Source organism: Bubalus kerabau, chromosome 8 (genome assembly GCF_029407905.1).
Source record: "Bubalus kerabau isolate K-KA32 ecotype Philippines breed swamp buffalo chromosome 8, PCC_UOA_SB_1v2, whole genome shotgun sequence".
Lineage (NCBI taxonomy): Eukaryota > Metazoa > Chordata > Mammalia > Artiodactyla > Bovidae > Bubalus > Bubalus kerabau.
In genome coordinates this window covers 97,766,109-97,789,163 of record NC_073631.1, presented here as the reverse complement: position 1 = coordinate 97,789,163, position 23,055 = coordinate 97,766,109, and the positions used below count along the sequence as shown (strand labels likewise).

Below are 23,055 nucleotides of genomic sequence, written 5' to 3'. Positions count from 1 at the left end.
GCCTTCTTGCCGAGTGACGGGACCGCGGCCCAACCGGCGCCAGAGCACCGGGCCGGCCTTCCTGCAGCCTCTTCCGCTTGCCGGCTGCGGCGCCTGGGACGGTTGCGGTGGGTCTGGGCGCTGGGAAGTCGTCCAAGATGATTAAAAAATTCGACAAGAAGGACGAGGAGTCTGGTACGCCCGGGGCTCAGCCGCGAGGGCCCCTTCCCCTTCTCCCGCCCCGCCGCCACCTGCTCTCGGGGACTGCGGACCTGGGGGCGTTGTCGCCGGTGTGCCAGGGGGCTGGAGTTGGAGCCCGGCCCCTCCTCCGACCCCGCTTCGCTTCAGCCGGGGGCCTGCCCCTAGCCCCTCCCCCCGGGCTCCGGAGCCTCCCTTCAGGTCGGCGCGCTAGCGCGTGGCCGCCCGCGCACCGCCTCGGGCTGCTCGGCGACCCCGCCCCCAGCCCCCCTCCTCCGGCGCCGCCGCTCCTCGGAGCCGCCTTCTCCTCCGCCGGTTCGCCTGGGGTGGGCTTGCCCACCAAAGAGGCGGGCCCACGACAGGTGGCGGAGGGAGTGAGTGTGCGCTTGCGAGAGGAGGGGGTTGGATGGGGTGGGGTGGGGGCGGGGTACTGGTAGTGTACGGCCCGGAGTGGGTCTGGGGTCGACCGGACTGTGTGTGTGTGTATGAACTTTGTGGTGCTTGTACCTTACAGTCTCCCTGGGGACCTCTGCGCTGTCCGCTTCCCTGGGGGCAAGGCTGTTCCGTGGTACCTAGCTCATTTAATACTCAAGCATCCAAAAGTGAGTTGCATCCTGATACCCATCTTTGGTCCAGAGTAAATGAGGCAGATAGCTAAGTCCCCTCAGAAAAAAAAAAAAGGTCTCAGTGATTGATAGCTGCTCTCACAAAGCGTGGTCGAGGGTTGGGTTAGTAAACCTCTATGGCCCCTTCAAAGCTTGAAGCGTGTCTAATTCTCTGATAAACTCTTTTGCCTCCCAGCAAAATGTTAGAAATACATAAAATAGTGCTTTCCTGTAGGGAAATCCAAAGGGCCTTACCACAATCTAAATCTTAATTGTGTGGACATGGCAGGTATTTGTAACAATCATATAAAAAGAAGGCAGGCCAAGAAGACACTCATTTCAGGTAGAGTTTCTGTAAAAGAGAAGTACAGGATCTTACAGGATAGCAGACAGAGCTAGTGTCAGAGTCAAAAAGATTTTAATCAATTTGTATGCATATTAGTAATGATTATCACTTGTAATATCCAAGTGGACACCTCACTTAGGTGAGATTTCTCAAGCATTTAAAACCCTTCTATAGAAAGTAAATACATCTGTGTATGCCAGCTATTAAAGACATTTTTTCCCCCATAATATAGGTAGTGGCTCCAATCCTTTTCGGCATCTGGAGAAGAGTGCTGTCTTACAAGAGGTATGGCTTGGAAGTATGATGTGTTTTTTCTTTCCTGTTCCATTTTAGAATGGGGACAGAGCACTTGGAATTCTATGATCCAAAATAAGAATTAAGGAGTGTAACTGAGTTCAGAGAATATATACTGGAGGGAAAAAAAAGAGGGGTTACTTGTCATAGGAAAGTCTAGAGTTTATAGAAATGCAAACATTTGTAGACTGTCACATGTTGAGAATTTTAAGTAAAATAAGGTAGGAGGTGTTTAGTGCAAGGTTTTTGAAGGAAGTTATAGATACTAAGCTCATTGTATTCAAATGATGTAGGTAAATATTGAGATTCTTAGATAAAGTCCACAAGTTGAAGTGGGAGACCTAAGGGAGTGAGTATAGAATGGAAAATCAGGGTCACATCTAATAATTTATTATATACCATAATATATTGAAAACTATAAGCTACATTATTTGGATACTATGATTAAAATATGTAATAGTCCTAAAAACATATATAAAATAGTCTTCCATTTTATTTAAGTTGATTGTCTATAATCTGTAATAGAAAATATATATAGCAGTGTTTTTTGTTTCCACAGGCTCGTATATTCAATGAAACACCCATCAATCCAAGAAGATGTTTGCATATTCTTACAAAGATTCTTTACTTACTGAACCAGGTAAATTACTGTGATTTTCCTCAGATTTGTGTCTTAGAATAGAAATACATAATGTGCAGTGAAGTTTTTTCTAGAAAGTAATTATTAATTTTTTAATAATTCACTTAATTTTAGAATTTGCAGTGTTTCATTAATGTAGCAATATGTAAAATTTCTTGTGGACAAGGAGTATGACATATACTTCTTTCTTATTCATAAGGTACCAAGTCAACTAAGCACACAATAGAATCTCAACATTGATTTAAATTTAACAAGTATTAGTTAATATTCAAACATGTTGCTTAGGTATGTTCAGAGGTCTTTATGTCCCTCCAAAAATATTTTTAAAAAGCTTAGACAAATTCTGAAAGAAAGTGAAAGTGAAGTCACTCAGTCGTGTCCGACTCTTTGCGACCCCATGGACTGCAGCCTGCCAGGCTCCTCTGTCCATGGAATTTTCCAGGCAACAATACTGGAGTGGGCTGCCATTTCCTTCTCTAGGGGATCTTCCCAACCCAGGGATTAAACCCAGGTCTCCCACATTGTAGGCAGATGCTTTTACCATCTGAGCCACCAGGGAAGTCAAAATCTAGATAGGTATTTTATCCTTTTGTGAGGGTATATTAATGTTTTAAAGCTTTCATTTTAATATTCAAATTAAGAAATATTAGCAGGAATATCAGAGAAGGCAATGGCACCCCACTCCAGTACTCTTGCCTGGAAAATCCCATAGATGGATCCTGGAAGGCTGCAGTCCATGGGGTCACTGAGGGACGGACACGACTGAGCGACTTCACTTTCACTTTTCACTTTCATGCATTGGAGAAGGAAATGGCAACCCACTCCAGTGTTCTTGCCTGGAGAATCCCAGGGATGGGGAAGCCTGGTAGGCTGCCGTCTATGGGGTCACACAGAGTTGGACACGACTGAAGTGACTTAGCAATAGCAACAAAAAGCAGGAATATTGTTTTATTGTACTTCACGTTATTGCATTTTTTTTTTTTTTTTACAAATTGAATGTGGCAACCCTGTATTATTAAATGATGGTTAGCATTTTTTAGCAATAAAGTATTTTTAAGTTAAAGTTTGTACATTGTCTTTATTTAGACATAATGCTATTGCACAAAATAGACTACAATGTAGTGTAAACATTTATATGCAACATTTATATGTATAAATGTATAAATTTATATGTATAGATAGTGTAACATTTATATGCACTGGGAAACCAAAAAATTCCTGTGATGTGCTTTATTGTAATATTTATTTTATTGCCATGGTCTGGAACTGAACCTACAGTATCTGCAAGGTATGCCTGTATTTGTTTATTTATGATTTTCTTAGTATGGTTCTGGGCTTAACTGTTTTGTGCTTTATGTCTTTTTCTCTAAACGGGGATTATGATACAGCTGTTTTAGACAATGGTAATGATTAAATGATACAGTAAATGTGAAGCACTGAAAATAGTCCTGGACACATAGCATTCAGGAATAGTATTCATTCAGTCATTCAGCATATATATTTATTATGCACCTGCTGTGTCCTATGCACAGGGGATATAGCAGACAAAACCAACAAAAATATTTGCCCTCATGAAACATAGATCCTACTACTTCTTCTTTTTTCTTCTTTTTTTTCTTGTATGTGTGTTTTTTGTTTTTGTTTTTGCTTTTTATTGCTTCAGACTAAAAAATCTCATGAAATGTCTAGGACCTTAGAAAATGTGATTTTGTTTGTTAGATTCATATACACACACATGTGTACATGCACACATACACACACCTATATATACCTCAGGTGGTTTACATATGGTGCAAAGAACACTGTGGTTTCCAACTTGAATTCCGTGAGAATGTTTTTACTTGACTGTGTTTCATGACCGATGACTTCATCCACAGAGATAAAGTTTTGTGGTTTGCAAATGAAGGCTGAACAACAAGTCCATGCTTTTAAATAAAATATATCTATTCACAAACATATATCCTCTTGTGGTATTATTGGAAACATTTAAGGCAAAGTCAGTTTGATTTAACTTTTCATGGTACACATTGTGTTCAAGTTGGCTAACTCCAGTCAGCAAGCATAGCTTTGAGTACAGTTGGCCTGGAGTAGCATATATTTTTATGTTGACCAATACTGCTTTGATGGGCAGCCCATGTTGAAACATAACTATCTTGATGAGGAAGTTACCCACATAGTCTGACAAACACTGACAACTAGGTGAACAGATTTCGTAACCTTAAGCTTATCTTTTGCCTAATTCATGGTAGTTCTTTATGGAGAATTACTTTTAAATTTCTACCAGAGTTGACACATCCATATATTTTTGAGTTTCAAGTCAGAAAGTAGGGACTTAAGGTGTCTTTCATCCTAAACTTTCAAAGTTTTTCATCAAAATTTGGGTTTATTCTTACATCTATGACAAATAGATTGAAGACTAGTTGTATTTTTTGTGAAAGCTGAAGCCCTGAAAAATGATGGAGCCTAACATATTATATAGGATTGCTTTTAATGAAGAAATTAAATATTGAAATGGTAATGTCTCAGGTGGTCTGTGGTCTGCAGTGTTTTGACTATTAATAATATATGTTATCTAACACCTTACTACTGAAAAGTATGTGGTTCTCAGATCCAGTGGCATTCACATCACTGGGAGCTAATTTGAAATGGAAAATTTTAGGTTTCACACCAGAGCCAGTGAATCAAAATCTGTATTTTGGAAAGATCCTCAGATGATCTATTAAACGCATTAAAGTTCTGATCCAAAGAATGTTTTTAGGGGCTTGAGCCAGTATCTTGAGATGTATTGGCAGCCCTACAAGCCTTTTGTATTAGTAGCCCTCTAAGCCTTTTTGTATAATCTGATTCCTGCCCTTTTGGTTGGTCCCTTCTTACCATGTTTTCTGTGATTCCTATAGTTCATTACAGTTTAGTATTTATTATGCCCCTATGATAGGTCAGGCTTTGCACTGGACATTGGATTATAGAAAATGAAGGAGGTATGATATCTGTTCTTAGGCTGTAACAATAACATCTTGTTCTGATTAAGAACTCAACTTCATTTTCTATCTCTTGTAAATCTCAGTTGTTCAGAGAATTTAAAATAGTTCCTGCTAAAAGGTTAGAGACCACTGTTCTAGAACTTTTATAGCATAGTGTGTGATAATGAATTATTTTAAATAAGGAATGGATAATGGCCATGTGGGTTTACAAATTAAAAGTCAGAATAATAACAAAGAGGTACAGTGTTTATAAAGAGAATTTTTTTTCTGGGTTCTAAAAGATCTTTGCAGAAATAATGGGAAAAATCCTTTTTGTTTGTTTGTTTAAGAAATTGTTTTAATTTAAATTTACTTTAAATTACTTAGGGTGAACACTTTGGAACTACAGAAGCCACAGAAGCCTTCTTTGCAATGACTCGACTGTTTCAGTCTAATGATGTAAGTCTTTTTTTTTTTTTAAATAAAAGAATTCTTTTAGGCTAAAAATGCTCTTTTTATTTGTTTTCCTTGGGGGAACTTAGAGTGGTCCAAATGAGGGAAGGTTGCTTGAAATGTTTAAAACTATTTAAAAATTGTTTATCTTCCTAAAACTTATAAATGCTTATTAAAGAACACAAGAAAATGAAAGAATGAAAGTATATTGTTTAAAGCTGCTCACTCACAGATCTGCCATGCAGTCATGAAAACTGCTAATATCCAGCCTCTCTCATGACACTGCACAGATGGACTGGTATAGAAATCAGTGGACATAGCTATCTCATCTCTTAAATTCTCAGTCAAGTTTCTGGTGGGCCTGGGGTTTCTGTTGGCAGTTGGGAAGAGTTAGATGCAGAGTGGGGAAGAGGATGAGGAGTAGGGACAAGAAGAATGAGGACAGACTGAGGCCGCCAGCACTGCCGCGTCTGTCTCTCATTCCTTTCGACCCCCTAACTTTCAAGCCTAACAACTGTGCTTCATTTCCATCCTCCATTGCAGCACATATTTCCTTTTTGCCCAGCTCTGACTCAAACCCATCCAGAGAAGGGGATTATGGGATCTGTATTTCTGTTTTCTGTTAACATAGATTGGTCAACCTGTGCAGTCCTTCTGGTATGTTTTGCATATCAACACAGGCCACATTTGTGTCTAGGACTTCATGGGATTTGAGTCTGGTTATGTGTCTAGATAATGAGCAGCTTGGGGATTAGGTCCTCAGGAACATCAGCAGTCCCTTTTAAGGCAAGTGTCTCAGGGGAAGTCGCTGTACATTCTTCAGGCAAAGGAGTCTGATTTCCTCAGACAGAGTATGGAGGACTGCTTTCACTTGCCATGGAAGCCTGGAGGAATTTAGAGGTTCAGGGTGGTCAGATTCATCAGAATCCGCCCCTGTGTCCCCATTCCAGTTTTCAGGGCCCCACTCCTTCTTTCTCAATTAGGGTGCTAACTTTAACATAAAATGTCCCACAGAAGGTGAATTGAATTTGCATTGTTATTCAGTCACCTGCAGGATATGCTTTTTAGAAATCTCAGGCCTGTGCCCACATGACATGAGGCGTTCTGTTAAGGTATTATGGACGTTTTCTAGTCCCTGACATAGACCTTAGGCTATGTCTATGTTCTAGGGTGATTTTAATGTTCTGAGCTTAGCATTTTCTTTTACCAAGTTCACCAGCGTACTTAGAAGGAAGTAGCCCACTATCCAGCTCATTTTTACAGCAGTCTTCTGTGGTGGCAGCTAGTTGATGACCCAAAGCTTTGTCTTCTGTAGGTCCTTGATCATACTTGTCTGCATTGATGATTTAAGTGTTTTGCCACTGCATGCCAAGGACGCCTAGGGTCCTCTTTATCACTGGAGACAGAATCAGTAATGCCTTTAATCAAATCAGAAAGAATTTTATTTAAATTTAATCATAGAGTATATAGTCTTTTATGACTTTTCTGTCTTGTTTCTTTTACTTTTGAGATTGATCCAAGTTCTTGTGTGTATTAGTAGTTTATTCATTTTTATTGCTGAGTATAACAAGTAAATGGATATTTGGCTTATTTCTAGTTTATAAATATAAACAAAGCTGCTAAAACTACTCAAGTACAAGTCTTTGTGTGGACCTGTTAATATGTTTTCATTTTCTTTAGTTAATATCTAGAAGTGGCATTCTTGAGTTTGCATTTCCTGAATAATGAATATGTTAATCATGTATTAAGCAAAATATATGCTGATTTGCCATCTTCTGTTTACATCTTTTACCTTTTTTTTTTTTTAATCAGGTTGTTTATCTTCTGCTTATTGAGTTGTAGGTGCTCTTTGTATTTTCTGAATACAAGACCTTCATCAGATAGGTATTTTGTAAATATTTCCTCCCAACCTGTGGCTTGACTTCTCATTTACTCACTAGTGTATTTTTTAAAAATATACTTTACAAATAGTAAAATCCACCCTTTTTAGGGTATAGTTTTATGAGTTTTGAAAAATTTATACAGTAGTATTAATCAAGATTTAGAATATTTCCATCACTCCAAAAGGTTTTCTATTATATGATTTATTCCTACCATCCTCAGGCCTAGGAAACCAGTAATCTCTTTTCTTTCCTTATAGTTTTGCTTTCCAGGAAGTCATAAGAATGATATTATACTTTGAATATCATACTTCATCATACGTCTCCTTTTCAGGCACTTAGCATAACTCATTTAAGATTTGTCCATGTTTTTGTTTGTTGATTCCTTTTTATTTCATTGTGGATATTTGTTGTATAGATGTACCTCAGTTTGTTTATTTTTTCACCAGCTATAGAATATTTGGTTTGTCACCATTTTTTGATGGCTAGGAATAACATTGCTATAAACATTCATGTATAAGTTTTTAAATATAGTTTTTATTTCTTTGGGGTACATACCTAGGAGTGGAATTACTGGGTCATATGGTAGGTATAGAGGCTTCCCTGGTGGCTCAGATAGTAAAGAATCTGCCTGCAATGCAGTAGACAGGTGTTTGATCCTTGGGTGGGGAAGATCCCCTGGAGAAGGGGGTGGTTGGCTACCCACTCCAGTATTCTTGCCCAGAAAATCACATAGACAGAGGAGCCTGGCAGGCTACAGTCCATGGGATCACAAAGAGTCAGACACAACTGAGCAACTTCACTTTGACTTTCATATATCTTCTATGATGAAGGATCTGATCATATTTTTTGCTCATTTTTAATAATTTGGTTGTATATTTTCTTTCTACTGAATTTTGAAAGGTCTTTCTGTATTCTGGATACAAGTCCTTTATCAGATGTTTTCCAAATATTTTCTCCCAGCCTATATCTTATTTTTCATTTTCTTAATCTTTAAAAGAACAGAAGTTTTAAATTTTGGTGAAGTCCAATTTATCAGGTTTTTCTTCTTCCTGTTATGGATTGTGCTTTTGATGTGTATTGTAGAAATCTTTGTCTAAGTCAAAGTCACAGAGATTTTCTGCTATGCTTTTTTCTTAGGTATTATGTAGTTTTTGTGTCTTAAAATTGCTGTTTGATCATTTTAAGTTAATTTTTGCACATGATATGAAGTGAGGGTTGAATTTCTTTTCATCTCCTTCTTCTTCCTTCACCCCTTCCTCCATTTCCTCCTCCTCTCTTTTTCTCAACAAATTCTACTGGAATAATTGCTTATCAATATGAAGGGAGAAGGATGAGGAGGAATAATAATGATTGTGTTAGACTGGCACTTTCCTTTTTTTTTCTATATGTCTATTCTTATTCCAGAATCACACTGTTACTGTAGTTTTTTAGAAAAATAATTTTATTTATTTATTTATTTCTGCTGCACTGGGTCTCTTTGTGCGAACTTTCTCTAGTTGTGCCAGGCGGGGGCTGCTCTTCGTTGTGGTGCACGGGCTTCTTATTGTGGTGGCTTCCTCTTGTGGAATACAGCTCTAGGACATGCGGCTTCAGTAGTTGCGGCTCATGGACCCTAGAGTGCACGGGCTTCAGTAGTTGTGGCTTTTGGGCTCTAGAGCATGGGCTTCAGTAGTTGTGGCTCATGAGCTTAGTTGCTCCAAGGCATATGGAATCTTCCTGGACCAGGGATCAAACCTGTGTGCCCTGCTTTGGAATCTGCTTTGCAGATTCTTACCGCTGAGCCACCAGGGAAGTCCTACTGTAGCTTTATAGTTCGTCTTAAATCAGGTAGTGCATGTTTTCCTATTTTATTATTTTTTTCTTTTTCAAATTTTTTTAACTTAAATTTTTTTTTTATTTTTAATTGGAGGAAAATTGCTTTATGATGTTGTGATGGTTTCTGCCATACAACAGTGCAGATGAGCTATAATTTACATATATATCACCTCCCTCTTGAGCCTCCCTCCCCTCTTCCCATTTTACCCCTCTAGATCATCACAGAATGCCTGGCTGGATTCTGTGTGTTACAGAGCAACTTCTTACCAGCTATCTATTTTACACATGGTGATGTATATATGTCTATGCTACTTTCTCCATTTGTCCCACTTTCCCCTTCCCCCACTGTGTCCACAAGCTGCTTTTCTACATCTGTGTCTCCATTCCTTCTCTGCAAATAGGTTCATTGATACCATTTTTCTATATTCCATCTATATGCATTTAGTTCAGTCAGTTTAGTCGCTCAGTCATGTCCGACTCTTTGCAACCCCATGAACTGCAGCACGCCAGGCCTCCCTGTCCATCAACAACTCCTGGAGTCCACCCAGACCCATGTCCATTGAGTCAGTGATGTCATCCAACCATCTTATCTTCTGTTGTCCCCTTCTCCTCCTGCCCTCAATCTTTCCCAGCATCAGGGTCCTTTCCAATGAGTCAGCTCTTCGCATCAGGTGGCCAAAGTATTGGAGTTTCAGCTTCAATGTCAGTCCTTCCAGTGAACACCCAGGACTGATCTCCTTTAAGATGGACTGGTTGGATCTCTTTGCAGTCCAAGGGACTCTCAAGAGTCTTCTCCAACACCATAATTCGAAAGTATTAATTCTTTCCAGTGAACACCCAGGACCGATCTCCTTTAGGATGGACTGGTTGGATCTCCTTGCAGTCCAAGGAACTCTCAAGAATCTTCTTTAATACTACAGTTCAAAAGCATTAATGCATTTTTAGCATTATATGCATTAATATATGTTATTTGTTTTTCTGACTTACTTCACTCTGTATAAACAGGCTCTGGGTTCATTCATCTCACTGGGACTTACTCAGATCTCAAATTCATTCTTTTTTATGACTGAGTAGTATTCCATTGGGCTGTGTGTGTGTGTGTGTGTGTGTATACACCACATCTTCCTTATCCATTCATCTGTTGATGGACATCTAGGTTGCTTCCATATCCTAGCTGTTGTAATAGTGCTGCTGTGAACATTGGGATATGTGTCTTTTTCAGTTATGGTTTTCTTAGGGTATATGTCCAGTAGTGGGACTGCTGGGTCATATGGTAGCCGACTGAGCGACTGATCTGATCTGATCTGATCTGATTTTTAGTTTTTAAAGGAATCTGTATACTGTTGTCCGTAGTGGCTATATAAATTTACATTCCCACCAACAGTGCAAAAAGGTTCCCTTTGATCCACATTCTCTTCAGTATTTTGGGGCTTCCCTGGTGGCTCAGAGGGTAAAGCGTCTGCCTGCAATGCAGGAGGATCCCCTGGAGAAGGAAATGGCAATCCACTTCAGTATTCTTGCCTGGAGAATCCCATGGACAGAGGAGCCTGGTAGGCTACAGTCCATGGGGTCCCACGACTTCACTTTCGCTTTCTCCAGCATTTATTGTTTGTAGGTTTTTTTATGATGGCCATCCTGATTGATGTGAGGTGATACCTCATTGTAGTTTTGATTTGCATTTCTCTAGTAATTAATGCTGTTGAGCAACTTTTCATGTGCCTCTTGGCCATCAGTCACTTTCTTTTAAAGAATTGTTTTGGCTCTTGTAAGTTCTTTGCATTCTATATTCATTTTAAATCAGCTTTGTATATGTATGTGAAAGCCGCTCAGTCATGTCCAACTCTTTGTGACCCCATGGATGGTAGCCTGCCAGCCTCCTCTGTCCATGGGATTTTTCCAGGCAAGAATACTGGAGTGGGTAGCCATTTCCTTCTCCAAGGGTTCTTCCTGACTCAGGGGTCAAATCTGGGTCTCTTGCATTGCAGGCAGACTCCTTACCATCTGAGTCACCAGAATCAGCTTATCTACTTCTATTAAAAAAAAAAAAGGCCTGTTAGAATGTTGATGGTGATTGCATTGACTCTAAAGATCACTTTGCTAAACTATTTTAATAGAATTTTACAAAAAGATCAGTTTGAGGAGAATTCACATTATATTATTGAGTTTTCTATTCCATAGCCATGGTATATATTTCCCTTTATACAAGCCTCTAATTTCTGTCAGCAGGATTATAGCTTTCAGCACAGAAGTCTTAAACATATTTTGTGAAATTTATCCCTGAAGTAGTTAATGTTTTTATACTATTGCATTTGTATTGTTTTAGGTACTCCATAGAAATTAAATAGATTTTTGTATATTGATCTGTTTCCTGTGATTTTGTTAAATTTATTCCTTCTAGCAGTATTTTGGGAGATTCCTTAGGATTTACTCTTTTCAGTCTGAATGATTTTTATTTGTTTTTCTTACCTTAATATCTTCTTGCACTATGATACAGTGTGAAATGGAAGTGGTGGTAGAGGATATCCTTGCTTGGTTCCTGATCTTAGAGGGAAGGTATTTAATCTTTCAGCACTAAATGCGATGCTAGCTCTTAAGTTTTTCCTGTGTGTGTGTGCTTAGTTGCTCAGTCTTCTCTGATTCTTTGCGACCCCATGGACTGTAACCCACCAGGCTCCTCTGTCCATGGAGTTTTCCAGGCAAGAATACTGGAGCAGGTTTTCATTTCCTACTCCAAGAGACCTTCCCAAACCAGGGGATCAAACCCACGTCTCCTGCATCTCCTGCTTTGGCAGGCAGATTCTTTACCACTGCACCACCTGGGAGGCCCCTAAGTTTTTCATGGGTGACCTTCATCAGGTTGAAGAAGTCGTTTTCTCTTCTTAGTTTGCTAGGAGGGTTTTTTTTGTTTTTTTTGTAGATGGGTGTTGAATTTTGTCAAATGTTTTTTCTGTATCTATTGAATTATTATGGTCTTTCTTTTTTAGTTTATTAATATAGTAAGATGCATTTATTTGTTTTCCTGGAAAATATAAAATCTTTGATTTCTGTTAAAACTCAAAATTTGGAATTAATTTTGAGTATGTGGTCGTGCAATAATATTTATTTGTAATTTTTTCTTATGTTTTTGTTTGGATTTTGTATTTGGGTAATGCTGGCTTCATAAAATGAATGGATAAGTATTACTTCCTCTTCTCCTGTCTTGCAGAGTTTTGTAGAATCATTATTATTCTTTTATATATATATATTTATTTATTTTTGGTTGCGCTGGGTCTTCATTCTGTGCTCAGGCTTTCTCTAGTTGTGGTAAGCGGGGATTACTCCTCGTTGCAGTGCACAGGCTCCTCATCACAGTGGCTTCTCTTATTGCAGAGCGCAGGCTCTAGGTGAAGACGCTTCAGTAGTCGCAGCACTCGGGTTCAGTAGTTGTGGCTCACAGACTTAGTTGTCCCAAGGCATGTGGAATCCTCCCAGACCAGAGACTGAACCCGCATCCTCTGCATTGGCAGGCGGACTCCTTAACACTGGCTGGACCACCAGGGAAGTTCTGTAGAATCATTATTAATTTTTCCTGAAATGTTTGTTGGAATTCACTATTGAAAGCATCTGCACTGTGGTAAGGTTTTTGATAATAATTTTAAAAGGAAACAGATGGTATTTTTCAGATTATTTGTCTTCTTGAGTGATCTCTGGTAGTTTGTGTCTTTCAAGGAATTTCTCCATTTTGTTAACATTGTTGAACTTCACTGGCTAAAAATGTTCTTAATATTTTCTTATTCTTTTAAGGGTTTGTAGAATCTGTTGATACTTCTTTTTTCACTTTGATATTGTAATAGGTAAAGCAGAACAAACAGAAAGTATATAATAAGATGGTAGATGTAGACCCAAATATATCATTATTGCATTAAATGTAAATGAATAACACAAAGAACATTTACAGAAATTGACTGTACACTGAGCCATAAAATAAGACAAAACAAATTCCAAATGAATGAAATTATGTATCTTGTGTTCTCATTACCTTGGATTAATGTTGGAAATAAATAATAAAAGAGTAACTGGATAGGTCTTCCCTGGTGGTCCAATGGTTAAGAATCTACCTACCAGTGCAGGGGACATGGGTTTGATCCCTGGTCCAGGAAGTTCCTACATGCTGTGAGGCAACTAAGCCCACTTGGCACAACTACTTAAGCCTGCATGCCTTAGAGCCCCTGCTCCACAAGAAGAGGAACCACCAAAATGAGAAGGTGGTGCACTGCACCCGAAGAGTAGTCCCTGCTGCCCGTGCCTGGAGAAAGCCTATGTGCAGCAGCAAAGACCCAGCGCAGCCAAATACATACATAGTTTTTCAAAACAGTAACTCAATGATTCACCATATGTTTTTGATATTAATAACACTTTTCTGGGAATCCTTTGGTGGTCCAGTGGTTAGTACTCTGCGTTTTCATGCCTGAGGATGCAAGTTTAATCCCTGGTTGGGGAACTAAGATCCTGTCAGGCACATGACTTTAAAAAAAAAAAAGTACATGTCTGTTCTGTTTCTAGCCATGATGAAGGGGCTAGATTTTCCCTGCTACCAAAAATGCCTAGAAAAAAGTATATATATATGTGTGTGTGTGTATGTATGTGTATATATATATATGTGTGTGTGTGTGTGTGTGTGTGTGTGTGTGTGTGTATATCCCTCACAGTAGTTTTCCAGATATTAGATTAACAAAAATTCCAGGATTATGATATGAAGAAAAACCAATGCTTGTACTAGTTCATTTCCTTGGGGCAGATTACAGGTCTCAGATTAGGGGTTGTTAGTTGTTCAGCAGCTCAGTCATCTCCAACTCTGCAACCCCATGGACTTCAGCATGCCAGGCTTCCTGTGCTTCACTGTCTCCCAGAGTTTGTTCAAAGCCATGTCCATTGAGTTAGTGATGCCATCCAACCATATCATCCTCTGTCATCCCCTCTGCTCCTGTCCTGAATCTTACATAGCATCAGGGTCTTTTCCAGTGAGTTGGCTCTTTACATCATGTGACCTAAGTATTGGAGCTTCAGCTTCAGCATCAGTCCTTCCAATGAAATTTTAGGGTTGATTTCCTTTAGGATTGACTGATTTGATCTCCATGCTATCAAAGAGACTCTGAAGAGTCTTCTCTGGCACCATAGTTTGGAAGCATCAGTGTTTTGGTGCTCAGCCTTCTTTATGGTCCTACTCTCACATCCATACATGACGACTGGAAAAACCATAGCTTTGAATATATGAAACTTTTCGGCAGAGCGAGGTCTCTGCTTTTTTAACACACTAAGTTTGTCATAGCTTTTCTTTCAAGGAACAAGTATTTTTTAATTTTGTGGCTACAGTAACTGTCCACAGTGATTCTGGAGACCAAGAAAATAAAATCTGCCACGGTTTCCCCATCTATTTGCCATGAAGTGATAGAACCAGATGCCATATTCTTAAGTTTTCATATGTTGAGTTTTTAAGCCAGCTTTTTCACTTTCCTCTTTCACCCTTATCAAGAGGCTCTTTAGTTCCTCTTTGCTTTCCACTATGAAAATGGTATCGTTTGTATATCTGAAGTTGTTGATATTTCTCCTAGCAGTCTTGATTCCAGCTTACAATTCATCCAGCCCAACATTTCACATGATGTACTCAGCAGAATACACAGAAGAACTATACAAAATAGATCTTAATAACCCAGATAACCATGATGGTGTGATCACTCACCTAAAGCCAGACATCTTAGAGTGTGAAGTCAACTGGGCCTTAGGAAGCATCACTATGAACAAAGCTAGTGGAGATGATGGAATTCCAGCTTAGCTGTTTCAAATCCTAAAAGATGTTGCTGTTAAAGTGCTACACTCAATATGCCAACAAATAGGGAAAACTCAGCAGTGGCCACAGGACTGAAAAGATCAGTTTATATTTCAATCCCAAAGAAGGGCAATGCCAGAGAATGTTCAAACTACCACACAATTGCACTTATTTCACATGCTAGCAGGGTCTTTTCAAACGAGTCAGCTCTTCGCATCAGGTGGCCAAAGTATTGGAGTTTCAGCTTCAACATCAGTCCTTCCAATGAATATTGAGGACTGATTTCCTTTAGGATTGACTGGTTGGATCTCCTTGCAGTCCAAGGGACTCTGAAGAGTCTTCTCCAACACCACAGTTCAAAAACATCAATTCTTTGGCACTCAGCTTTCTTTAGAGTCCAACTCTCACATCCATACATGACTACTGGAGAAACCATAGCCTTGACTAGATGGACCTTTGTTGGCAGAGTAATGTCTCTGCTTTTTAATATGCTATCTAGGTTGGTCATAACTTTTCTTCCAAGAAGTAAGCATCTTTTAATTTCATGGCTGCAGTCACCATCTGCAGTGATTTTGGAACCCCCCAAAATAAAGTCTGCCACTGTTTCCACTGTTTCTCCTATTTGCTGTGAAGTGATGGGACCGGATGCCATGATCTTTTGTTTTCAGAATGTTGAACTTTAAGCCAACTTTTTCACTCTCTTCTTTCACCTTCATCAAGAGTCTCTTTAGTTCTTCTTTGCTTTCTGCCATAAGGGTGGTATCATCTGCATATCTGAGGTTATTGATATTTCTCCCGGAAATCTTGATTCCAGCTTGTGCTTCATCCAACCAAGCGTTTCTCATGATGTACTCTGAATATAAGTTAAATAAGTGGGGGACAATATACAGCCTTGATGTACTCCTTTTCCTATTTGGAACCAGTCTGTTGTTCCATGTCCATTTCTAGCTGTTGCTTCCAAACCTGCATACAGATTTCTCAGGAGGCAGGTCAGGTGCTCTGGTATTCCCATCTCTTTCAGAATTTTCCACAGTTGATTACGATCCACAGAGTAAAAGGCTTTGGCATAGTCAGTAAAGGAGAAATAGATGTTTTTCTGGAACTCTCTTGCTCTTTTGATAATCCAGCAGATGTTGGCAATTTGATCTCTGGTTCCTTTGCCTTTTCTAAAACCAGCTTGAACATCTGGAAGTTCACAGTTCACGTATTGTTGAAGCCTGGCTTGGAGAATTTAGAGCATTATTTTACTAGCTTGTGAGGTGAGTGCAATTGTGCAGTAGTTTGAGCATTCTGTGGCATTGCCTTTCTTTGGGCTTGGAATACAAACTGACCTTTTCCATTCCTGTGGCCACTGCTGAGGTTTCCAAATTTGCTGGCATATTGAGTGCAGCACTTTCACAGCAGCATCTTTTAGGATTTGAAATAGCTCAGCTGGAATTCCATCACCTCCACCAGCTTTGTTCGTAGTGATGCTTTCTAAGGCTCACTTGACTTAGCATTCCAGGATGACTGGCTCTAGGTGAGTGATTATACCATCGTGATTATCTGGATCATGAAGATCTTTTTGTACAGTTCTCCTATGTATTCTTGCCACCTCTTCTTAATATCTTGTTTCTGTTAGGTCCATACCATTTCTGCCCCTTATTGAGCCCATCTTTGCATGAAATGTTCCCTTGGTATCTCTGATTTTTTTGAAGAGGTCTTTAGTCTTTCCCATTCTGCTGTTCTCCTCTATTTCTTTGCATTGATCACTGAGGAAGGCTTTCTTGTCTCTCCTTGCTATTCTTGGAACTCTGCATTCAAATGGGTATATCTTTCCTTTTCTCCTTTGCTTTTTGCTTCTCTTCTTTTCACAGCTATTTGTAAGGCCTCCTCAGACAGCCATTTTGCTTTTTTGCTTTTTTTTTTCTTGGGGATGGTCTTGCTCCATGTCTCCTGTACAATGTCACAAACTTCGATCCATAGTTCATCAGGCACTCTGTCTTTCAGATTTAGTCTCTTAAATCTATTTCTCACTTCCACTGTATAATCGTTAGGGATTTGATTTAGGTCACACCTGAATGGTCTAGTAGTTTTTCCTGCTTTCTTCCATTTAAGTCTGAATTTAGCAATTAGGAGTTCATGATCTGAGGCACAGTCGGCTCCCAGTCTTGTTTTTGCTGACTTTATAGAGCTTCTCCATCTTTGGCTGCAAAAAATATAATCAATCTGATTTCAGTATTGACCATCTGGTGATGTCCAGGTGTAGAGTGTTCTCTCGTGTTCTTGGAAGAGAGTGTTTGCTATGACCAATGCGTTCTCTTGGGAAGACTATTAACCTTTGCCCTGCTTCATTCTATACGCCAAGGCCAAATTCGCATGTTACTCCAGGTGTTTCTTGACTCCCACTTTTGCATTCCAGTCCCCTATAATGAAAAGGACATCTTTTTTGGATGTTAGTTCTAGAAGGTATTGTAGGTCTTCTTAGAACTGTTCAGCTTCAGCTTCTTCAGCATTACTGGTTGGGACATGGACTTGAAATACCGTGATATTGAATGGTTTGCCTTGGAAACAAAGAGAGATCATTCTGTCGTTTTTGAGATTACATCCAAATACTACATTTCGGACTCTCTTGTTGACTATGATGGCTACTCCATTTCTTCTAAGGGATTCTTGCCCACAGTAGTAGATCTGAGTTAAATTCACGCATTCCAGTTCATTTTAGTTTGCTGAGTCCTAAAATGTCAACGTTCACTCTTGCCATCTCCTGTTTGACCACTTCCAATTTGCCTTGATTCATGGACCTGACATTCCAGGTTCCTATGCAATATTGCTCTTTTCAGCATTGGACCTTGCTTCCATCACCAGTCATATCCACAGCTGGGTGGTGTTTTTGCTTTGGCTCCATCTCTTCATTTTTTCTGGACTTATTTCTCCAGACCTGGGGAGTTCCTCTTTTAGTGTCCTATCTTTTTGCCTTTTCATGGGGTTCTCAAGGCAAGAATACTGAAGTAGTTTGTCATTCCCTTCTCCAGTGGACCACATTTTGTCAGAGCTCTCCACCATGACCCGTCCATCTTGGGTGACCCTACATGGCATGGCTCATAGTTTCATTGAGTTAAACAAGGCTGTGGTCCATGTGATTAGATTAGTTTTCTGTGATTGTGGTTTTCAGTCTGCCCTCTGATGGAGAAGGATAAGAGGCTTATGAAAGCTTCCTGATGGGAGAGACTGACTGAGGGGGCCGCTCAGTAAATCTTTAATCCAATTTTCTGTTGATGGGTCGAGCTGTGTTCCCTCCCTGCTGTTTACCTGGGGCCAAACTATGGTGGTGGTAATGAAGATAATGGTGACCTCCCTTGAAAGATCCCAGGCATGTAGTGCTACACTTAGTGCCCCCAACCCTGCAGCAGGCCACCATCAACCCACGCCTCCACCAGAGACTCCCAGACACCCACAGGCAAGTCTGGACAGTCTCCTGTGGGGTCATTGCTCTTTTCTCCTGGGTCCTGGTGCATAAGGTTCTGTTGTGCCCTCTAAGAGTCTATTTCCCAGTCCTGTGTAAGTTCTGGCAGCTCTGTGGTGGGGTTAATGGCGACCTCCTCCAGGAGGGCTTATGCTATACCCAAGTCTGCTGCACCCAGAGCCCCTCTCCCTGCGGCAGACCACCGATGACCCGTACCTCCACAGGAGACACTCAAACACAGTTCTGTCTCAGTCTCTGTTGTGTTCCTGGGCCCTGGTGTGCACAAGGTTTGTTTGAGACTTCTGAGCATCTCTGGAGGAAATGAGGTTTGATTCTAAATGCAGATTCACCCCTTCTACCATCTTGCTGGGCCTTCTTTGCCCTTAGATGTGGGGTTATCTCACAGCCGCTCCAGCGCCTACCATCTTACTGGGATTTTTCTGACCTTGGATGTGGAGTATCTCCACACTGCTGGTCCAGTGAAGTGCAGCTGCTGCTCCTGGCTTTGGTCCTGGGGTATCTCCTCACGGCCACCGCTTCTGACCTTGGACGTGGAGTGTCTCCTCTTGGTAGGCTGCCGCTCCTGCGCCACACAACTGCTTGGTAAAAGCTATGGTTTTTCCAGTGGTCATGTATGGATGTGAGAGTTGGACTGTGAAGAAGGCTGAGCGCCGAAGAATTGATGCTTTTGAACTGTGGTGTTGGAGAAGACTCTTGAGAGTCCCTTGGACTGCAAGGAGATCCAACCAGTCCATTCTGAAGGAGATCAGCCCTGGGATTTCTTTGGAAGGAATGATGCTAAAGCTGAAACTCCAGTACTTTGGCCACCTCATGTGAAGAGTTGACTCATTGGAAAAGACTGATGCTGGGAGGGATTGGGGGCAGGAGGAGAAGGGGACGACAGAGGATGAGATGGCTGGATGGCATCACTGACTCGATGGACGTGAGTCTGGGTGAACTCCAGGAGTTGGTGATGGACAGGGAGGCCTGGCGTGCTGCAGTTCATGGGGTCACAAAGAGTCGGACACAACTGAGCGACTGAACTGAACTGAAGCTGGAATTCTGTCACCTCTACTAGCTTAGTTCATAGTAGCACTTCTAAGGCCCACTTGACTTTACAATCCAGACTGTCTGGCTCTAGGTGAGTGACCACACCATCGTGGTTATCCAGGTCATTAAGTCCTTTTTTGTATAGTTCTTCTGTGTGTTCTTGCCACCTCTTCTTAATCTCTTTTGCTTTTGTTAGGTCCTTGCCATTTATGTCTTTTATTGAGCCCATCTTTGCATGAAATGTTCCCTTGGTATCTCCAATTTTCTTGAAGTGATCTCTAGTCTTCCCCATTCTGTTGTTTTTCTTCTATTTCTTTGTACTGTTCACTTAAGAAGGTGTCCTTGTCTCTCCTTGTTATTCTCTGAAACTCTACATTCAGTTGTGTATATCTTTCCCTTTCTCCTTTGCCTTTCACTTCTCTTTTCTTAGCTATTTATCATATAATTGGAATCATAACAGCATATAGCATTTTCATATTGTTTCTTTTACTTCATAATATGTATTTAAGTTTCCTTTTTATTTTTCATGGCTTGCTACTCATTTCCTTTTAGCCCTGAATCACTTTCTGTTGTTTGGATGTCCCATAGTTTATCCATTCACCTACTAAAGCACATCTTGATTACTTCCAATTTTGGCAATTATGAATAAAGCTGGTATAACGTCAGGTTTCTGTGTGGACATAAGTTTTCGACTCCTGTGAATAAATGTCAAAGTGAGCAGTTGCTGGATCACATGTTACGTGTATGTTTGTTTTTGTAAGAAACTGTCAAACTGTCTTCCAAAGAGGCTGTGCAGTGTTGATTCACCAGCAGTGAATGAGGGATCCTGTGACTCCCCGTCCTCCTCAGCACTTGGTGGTGTTGATGCTCCTGATTTTGACCATTCTGTCAGTGGTGTAGTCATACCTTGTCTTACTAATAATTTAACTTTCCCTGATGAATACAGCAGTCAGCATCCTTTCATATACTTATTTGCCATCTGTTTTATCTTCTTAAGTGTAGTTATCTGCTAAAATCTTCGGCCCATTTTAATATGATGTTTTCTTATTTTGATTCTAAAGAGGATTTTTTGGGTGTATTTTGGGTCTTTTCTCAGTTATGTGTTCTGTAAATATTTTTCCCAGTCTGTGTTATCTTCTCATCCTCTTGACACTGTCTTTTGCAGAGCAGAAGTGTTGAATTGTATTAAAGGCTGACCTATCGATTATTTCTTTCATGGATCTTGCCTTTGGGGTTGTATCTCACAAACCATCACCATACTAAATAAACATCATCTAGGTTTCCTTCTGTGTGTTCTACTAGGAACTTGATTGTTCTGCATTTTACATTTAGGTTTGTGATTGATTTTGAGGTAATTTTGTGAAGAGAGTGTAAGGCTTGCATCTAGATTCAACTTCTTGGCTTGTGGTATCCAGTTCTGGCACCATTTGTTGAAGAGACTGTTTTCACTCCATTGTGTTGCCTTTGCTTCTTTGTCAAATATGAGTTGGCTGTATTTATGTGAGTATGTTTCTTGGTTGTCTCTTCTGTTGCATTGATGTATTTGTCCATTCTTTTGCCAATATCACACTGTCTTGTTACTGTTTACCACTTTTTTTTTAACTCTTCACTCCTTGCTGTATTTCTGAGTTATTACCTAGAATAGTTTCCCTGTGCCTGAAAAATATACCTTTTAGAATCCCAACCATTGTAGACTGTAGATACTTTATCCTATGCAAGACCCTGAGCTTGTACTTCTGTGGCTGTGAGTTACTTATTTTTCCATCTTTGGCACCTGTGAATGTCCCTTCACTTTGCTTTTGGCTTCATATTAAAATCTTTTTGTTTCCATTTTATTCAGCATTTTTGTATTTGTTTAGGTCATATATTTTACTTGTTAAAAACACATCTTTGTCAACACTGTATTATCACTCTTTTTAAGTTTCAGCCATTTTGGTAGGTGTGAGGTGATATCTGAAATGTGGCTATAATTTGTATTTCCCCAATGACTAACAGTGGTGAGCCTCAATTTTTTGTGCTTTAGCTACTTTTTTAATATCTCTAGTTTTATTCTGCTTCATGGTAGATTTTTATTACAAGGGAGTGTAAATTTTCTTTTGCTCTGAAATTTTGATTCTCATTTTTTGCTTTCTTCTCATAGTAGCTTCAGATGGATGTGGTATGCCTCATTCATTTGCCGCATGCTGCCTTTCTCTTTCTGGGGTGATTTTTTTCTGTGTTTAATCACCGTGAAGATCCTCACTCTGTTCTGTCTGTTCCTTCACGGGCTCAGTAGTCTCCAGCAGATCCTTTGTACCACTCGGACTCAAGCTGGGTCCGAGGTATTTGAGTTTCACTAATCATAAGAAATTTGAAGTTACTTGATAAATAAGGAGGCAAGACAGGCGAGAGGAACCACTCCTTCTAGCATTGAGTATGAATGTTTATAAATAAAATTGGAGATCCAGGTGAGGAGACAGGGTGGGCAAAACTTCATTATTGTCAGTTTAACACTGATTTTGGATCCAGGTATCCATGTAGAAATCTTGATAATTGAAAATAGAAGTTAGTTATACAACTACAAATGCCTTAAGGAAAAATATGCTAAACTGAGGAAAACACAGAGTCCACATGTCTGTGTATATATTTTTAAAGAATGAAAAAATATTTTTTAGGGCACGCCTTTAGCTCTCTGAAAAACCTCTCTTTGGACTCACTGTCAGAGTCACGGTGTGGGTGTTTCTGTATAAAGACCCATATAATGAATTGAATGTTTGTATTTTCATCTAGATGTTTTCCACTCTTAGTGCATCAGTTACTTGTGTTTAGGAAATAGTAGAATTCTGAACATTTTCTCATCTGGGCATTTCTCTGTCTCTCTCTTTTGTGGCTACACCCTGTAGCATTCAGGATCTTAGTTACCTGACTAGGGATTAAACCCAGGCCCCCAGCATTGGGAATGTGGTGTTTTAACCACTGGAATGCCACAGAAGTCCCCTCATCCAGACATTTTTAAAAGGACTTTTAGGGTAGATGATAATCTTGTTAAGAATAGTTTTGTAAATATATCTATTTGGGGTCCTCATTTCAAACAGTTTAAAAAACCATTTCCTTATGAATAACCTGTTGCCTTTTATAAATAATTTTTTAGCAAACATTGAGAAGAATGTGCTACCTTACCATCAAAGAAATGGCTACCATCTCTGAGGATGTGATAATTGTTACAAGCAGGTATGTGAATAGTTAAAACCTGGGATGGGATACTTAAATATTTAGTGGAGTATTTGTTGTCCTCTTTCTATTAATTTTACATTTTGACTGTAAGAAAGCCAATAAGAATTTAAAAAAGAATATAATGTCAAAGAGCATTCTTTTCTAAAATGTGGTTGTCATCCTATGAAAACCATCCCTGTCTGATAAAGCAAAAAAGGAAGTTATGAAGGCTAATGCTAATAGATTGATTACATTTAGAATCATAGTATGTCATCAAACAAAACCAAAAAGTAAATGATGCACTGAAATAAAATATTATTTAAAAATTTAAAATTTTATATTATAGTTGCTTTATGAAATAAAATATAAGTACATCAAAAGACTAATAT

At 39.6% G+C, this 23,055-nt stretch overlaps 1 protein-coding gene across 1 annotated transcript in view; it reads left to right on the top strand.

Annotated features, from left to right (window-relative positions):
* Nucleotides 1-43: 43 nt before the first annotated feature.
* Nucleotides 44-23,055, top strand: part of COPG2 (COPI coat complex subunit gamma 2) — a 201,219-nt gene continuing 178,207 nt past the window's right edge. The window contains exons 1-5 of the mRNA XM_055590924.1: nucleotides 44-174; nucleotides 1,361-1,413; nucleotides 1,982-2,062; nucleotides 5,410-5,481; nucleotides 22,605-22,684. Of these exons, the coding sequence (XP_055446899.1) occupies nucleotides 138-174; nucleotides 1,361-1,413; nucleotides 1,982-2,062; nucleotides 5,410-5,481; nucleotides 22,605-22,684 (323 nt within the window). The 5' untranslated portion in view covers nucleotides 44-137. The remainder of the gene's footprint in view (nucleotides 175-1,360; nucleotides 1,414-1,981; nucleotides 2,063-5,409; nucleotides 5,482-22,604; nucleotides 22,685-23,055) is intronic.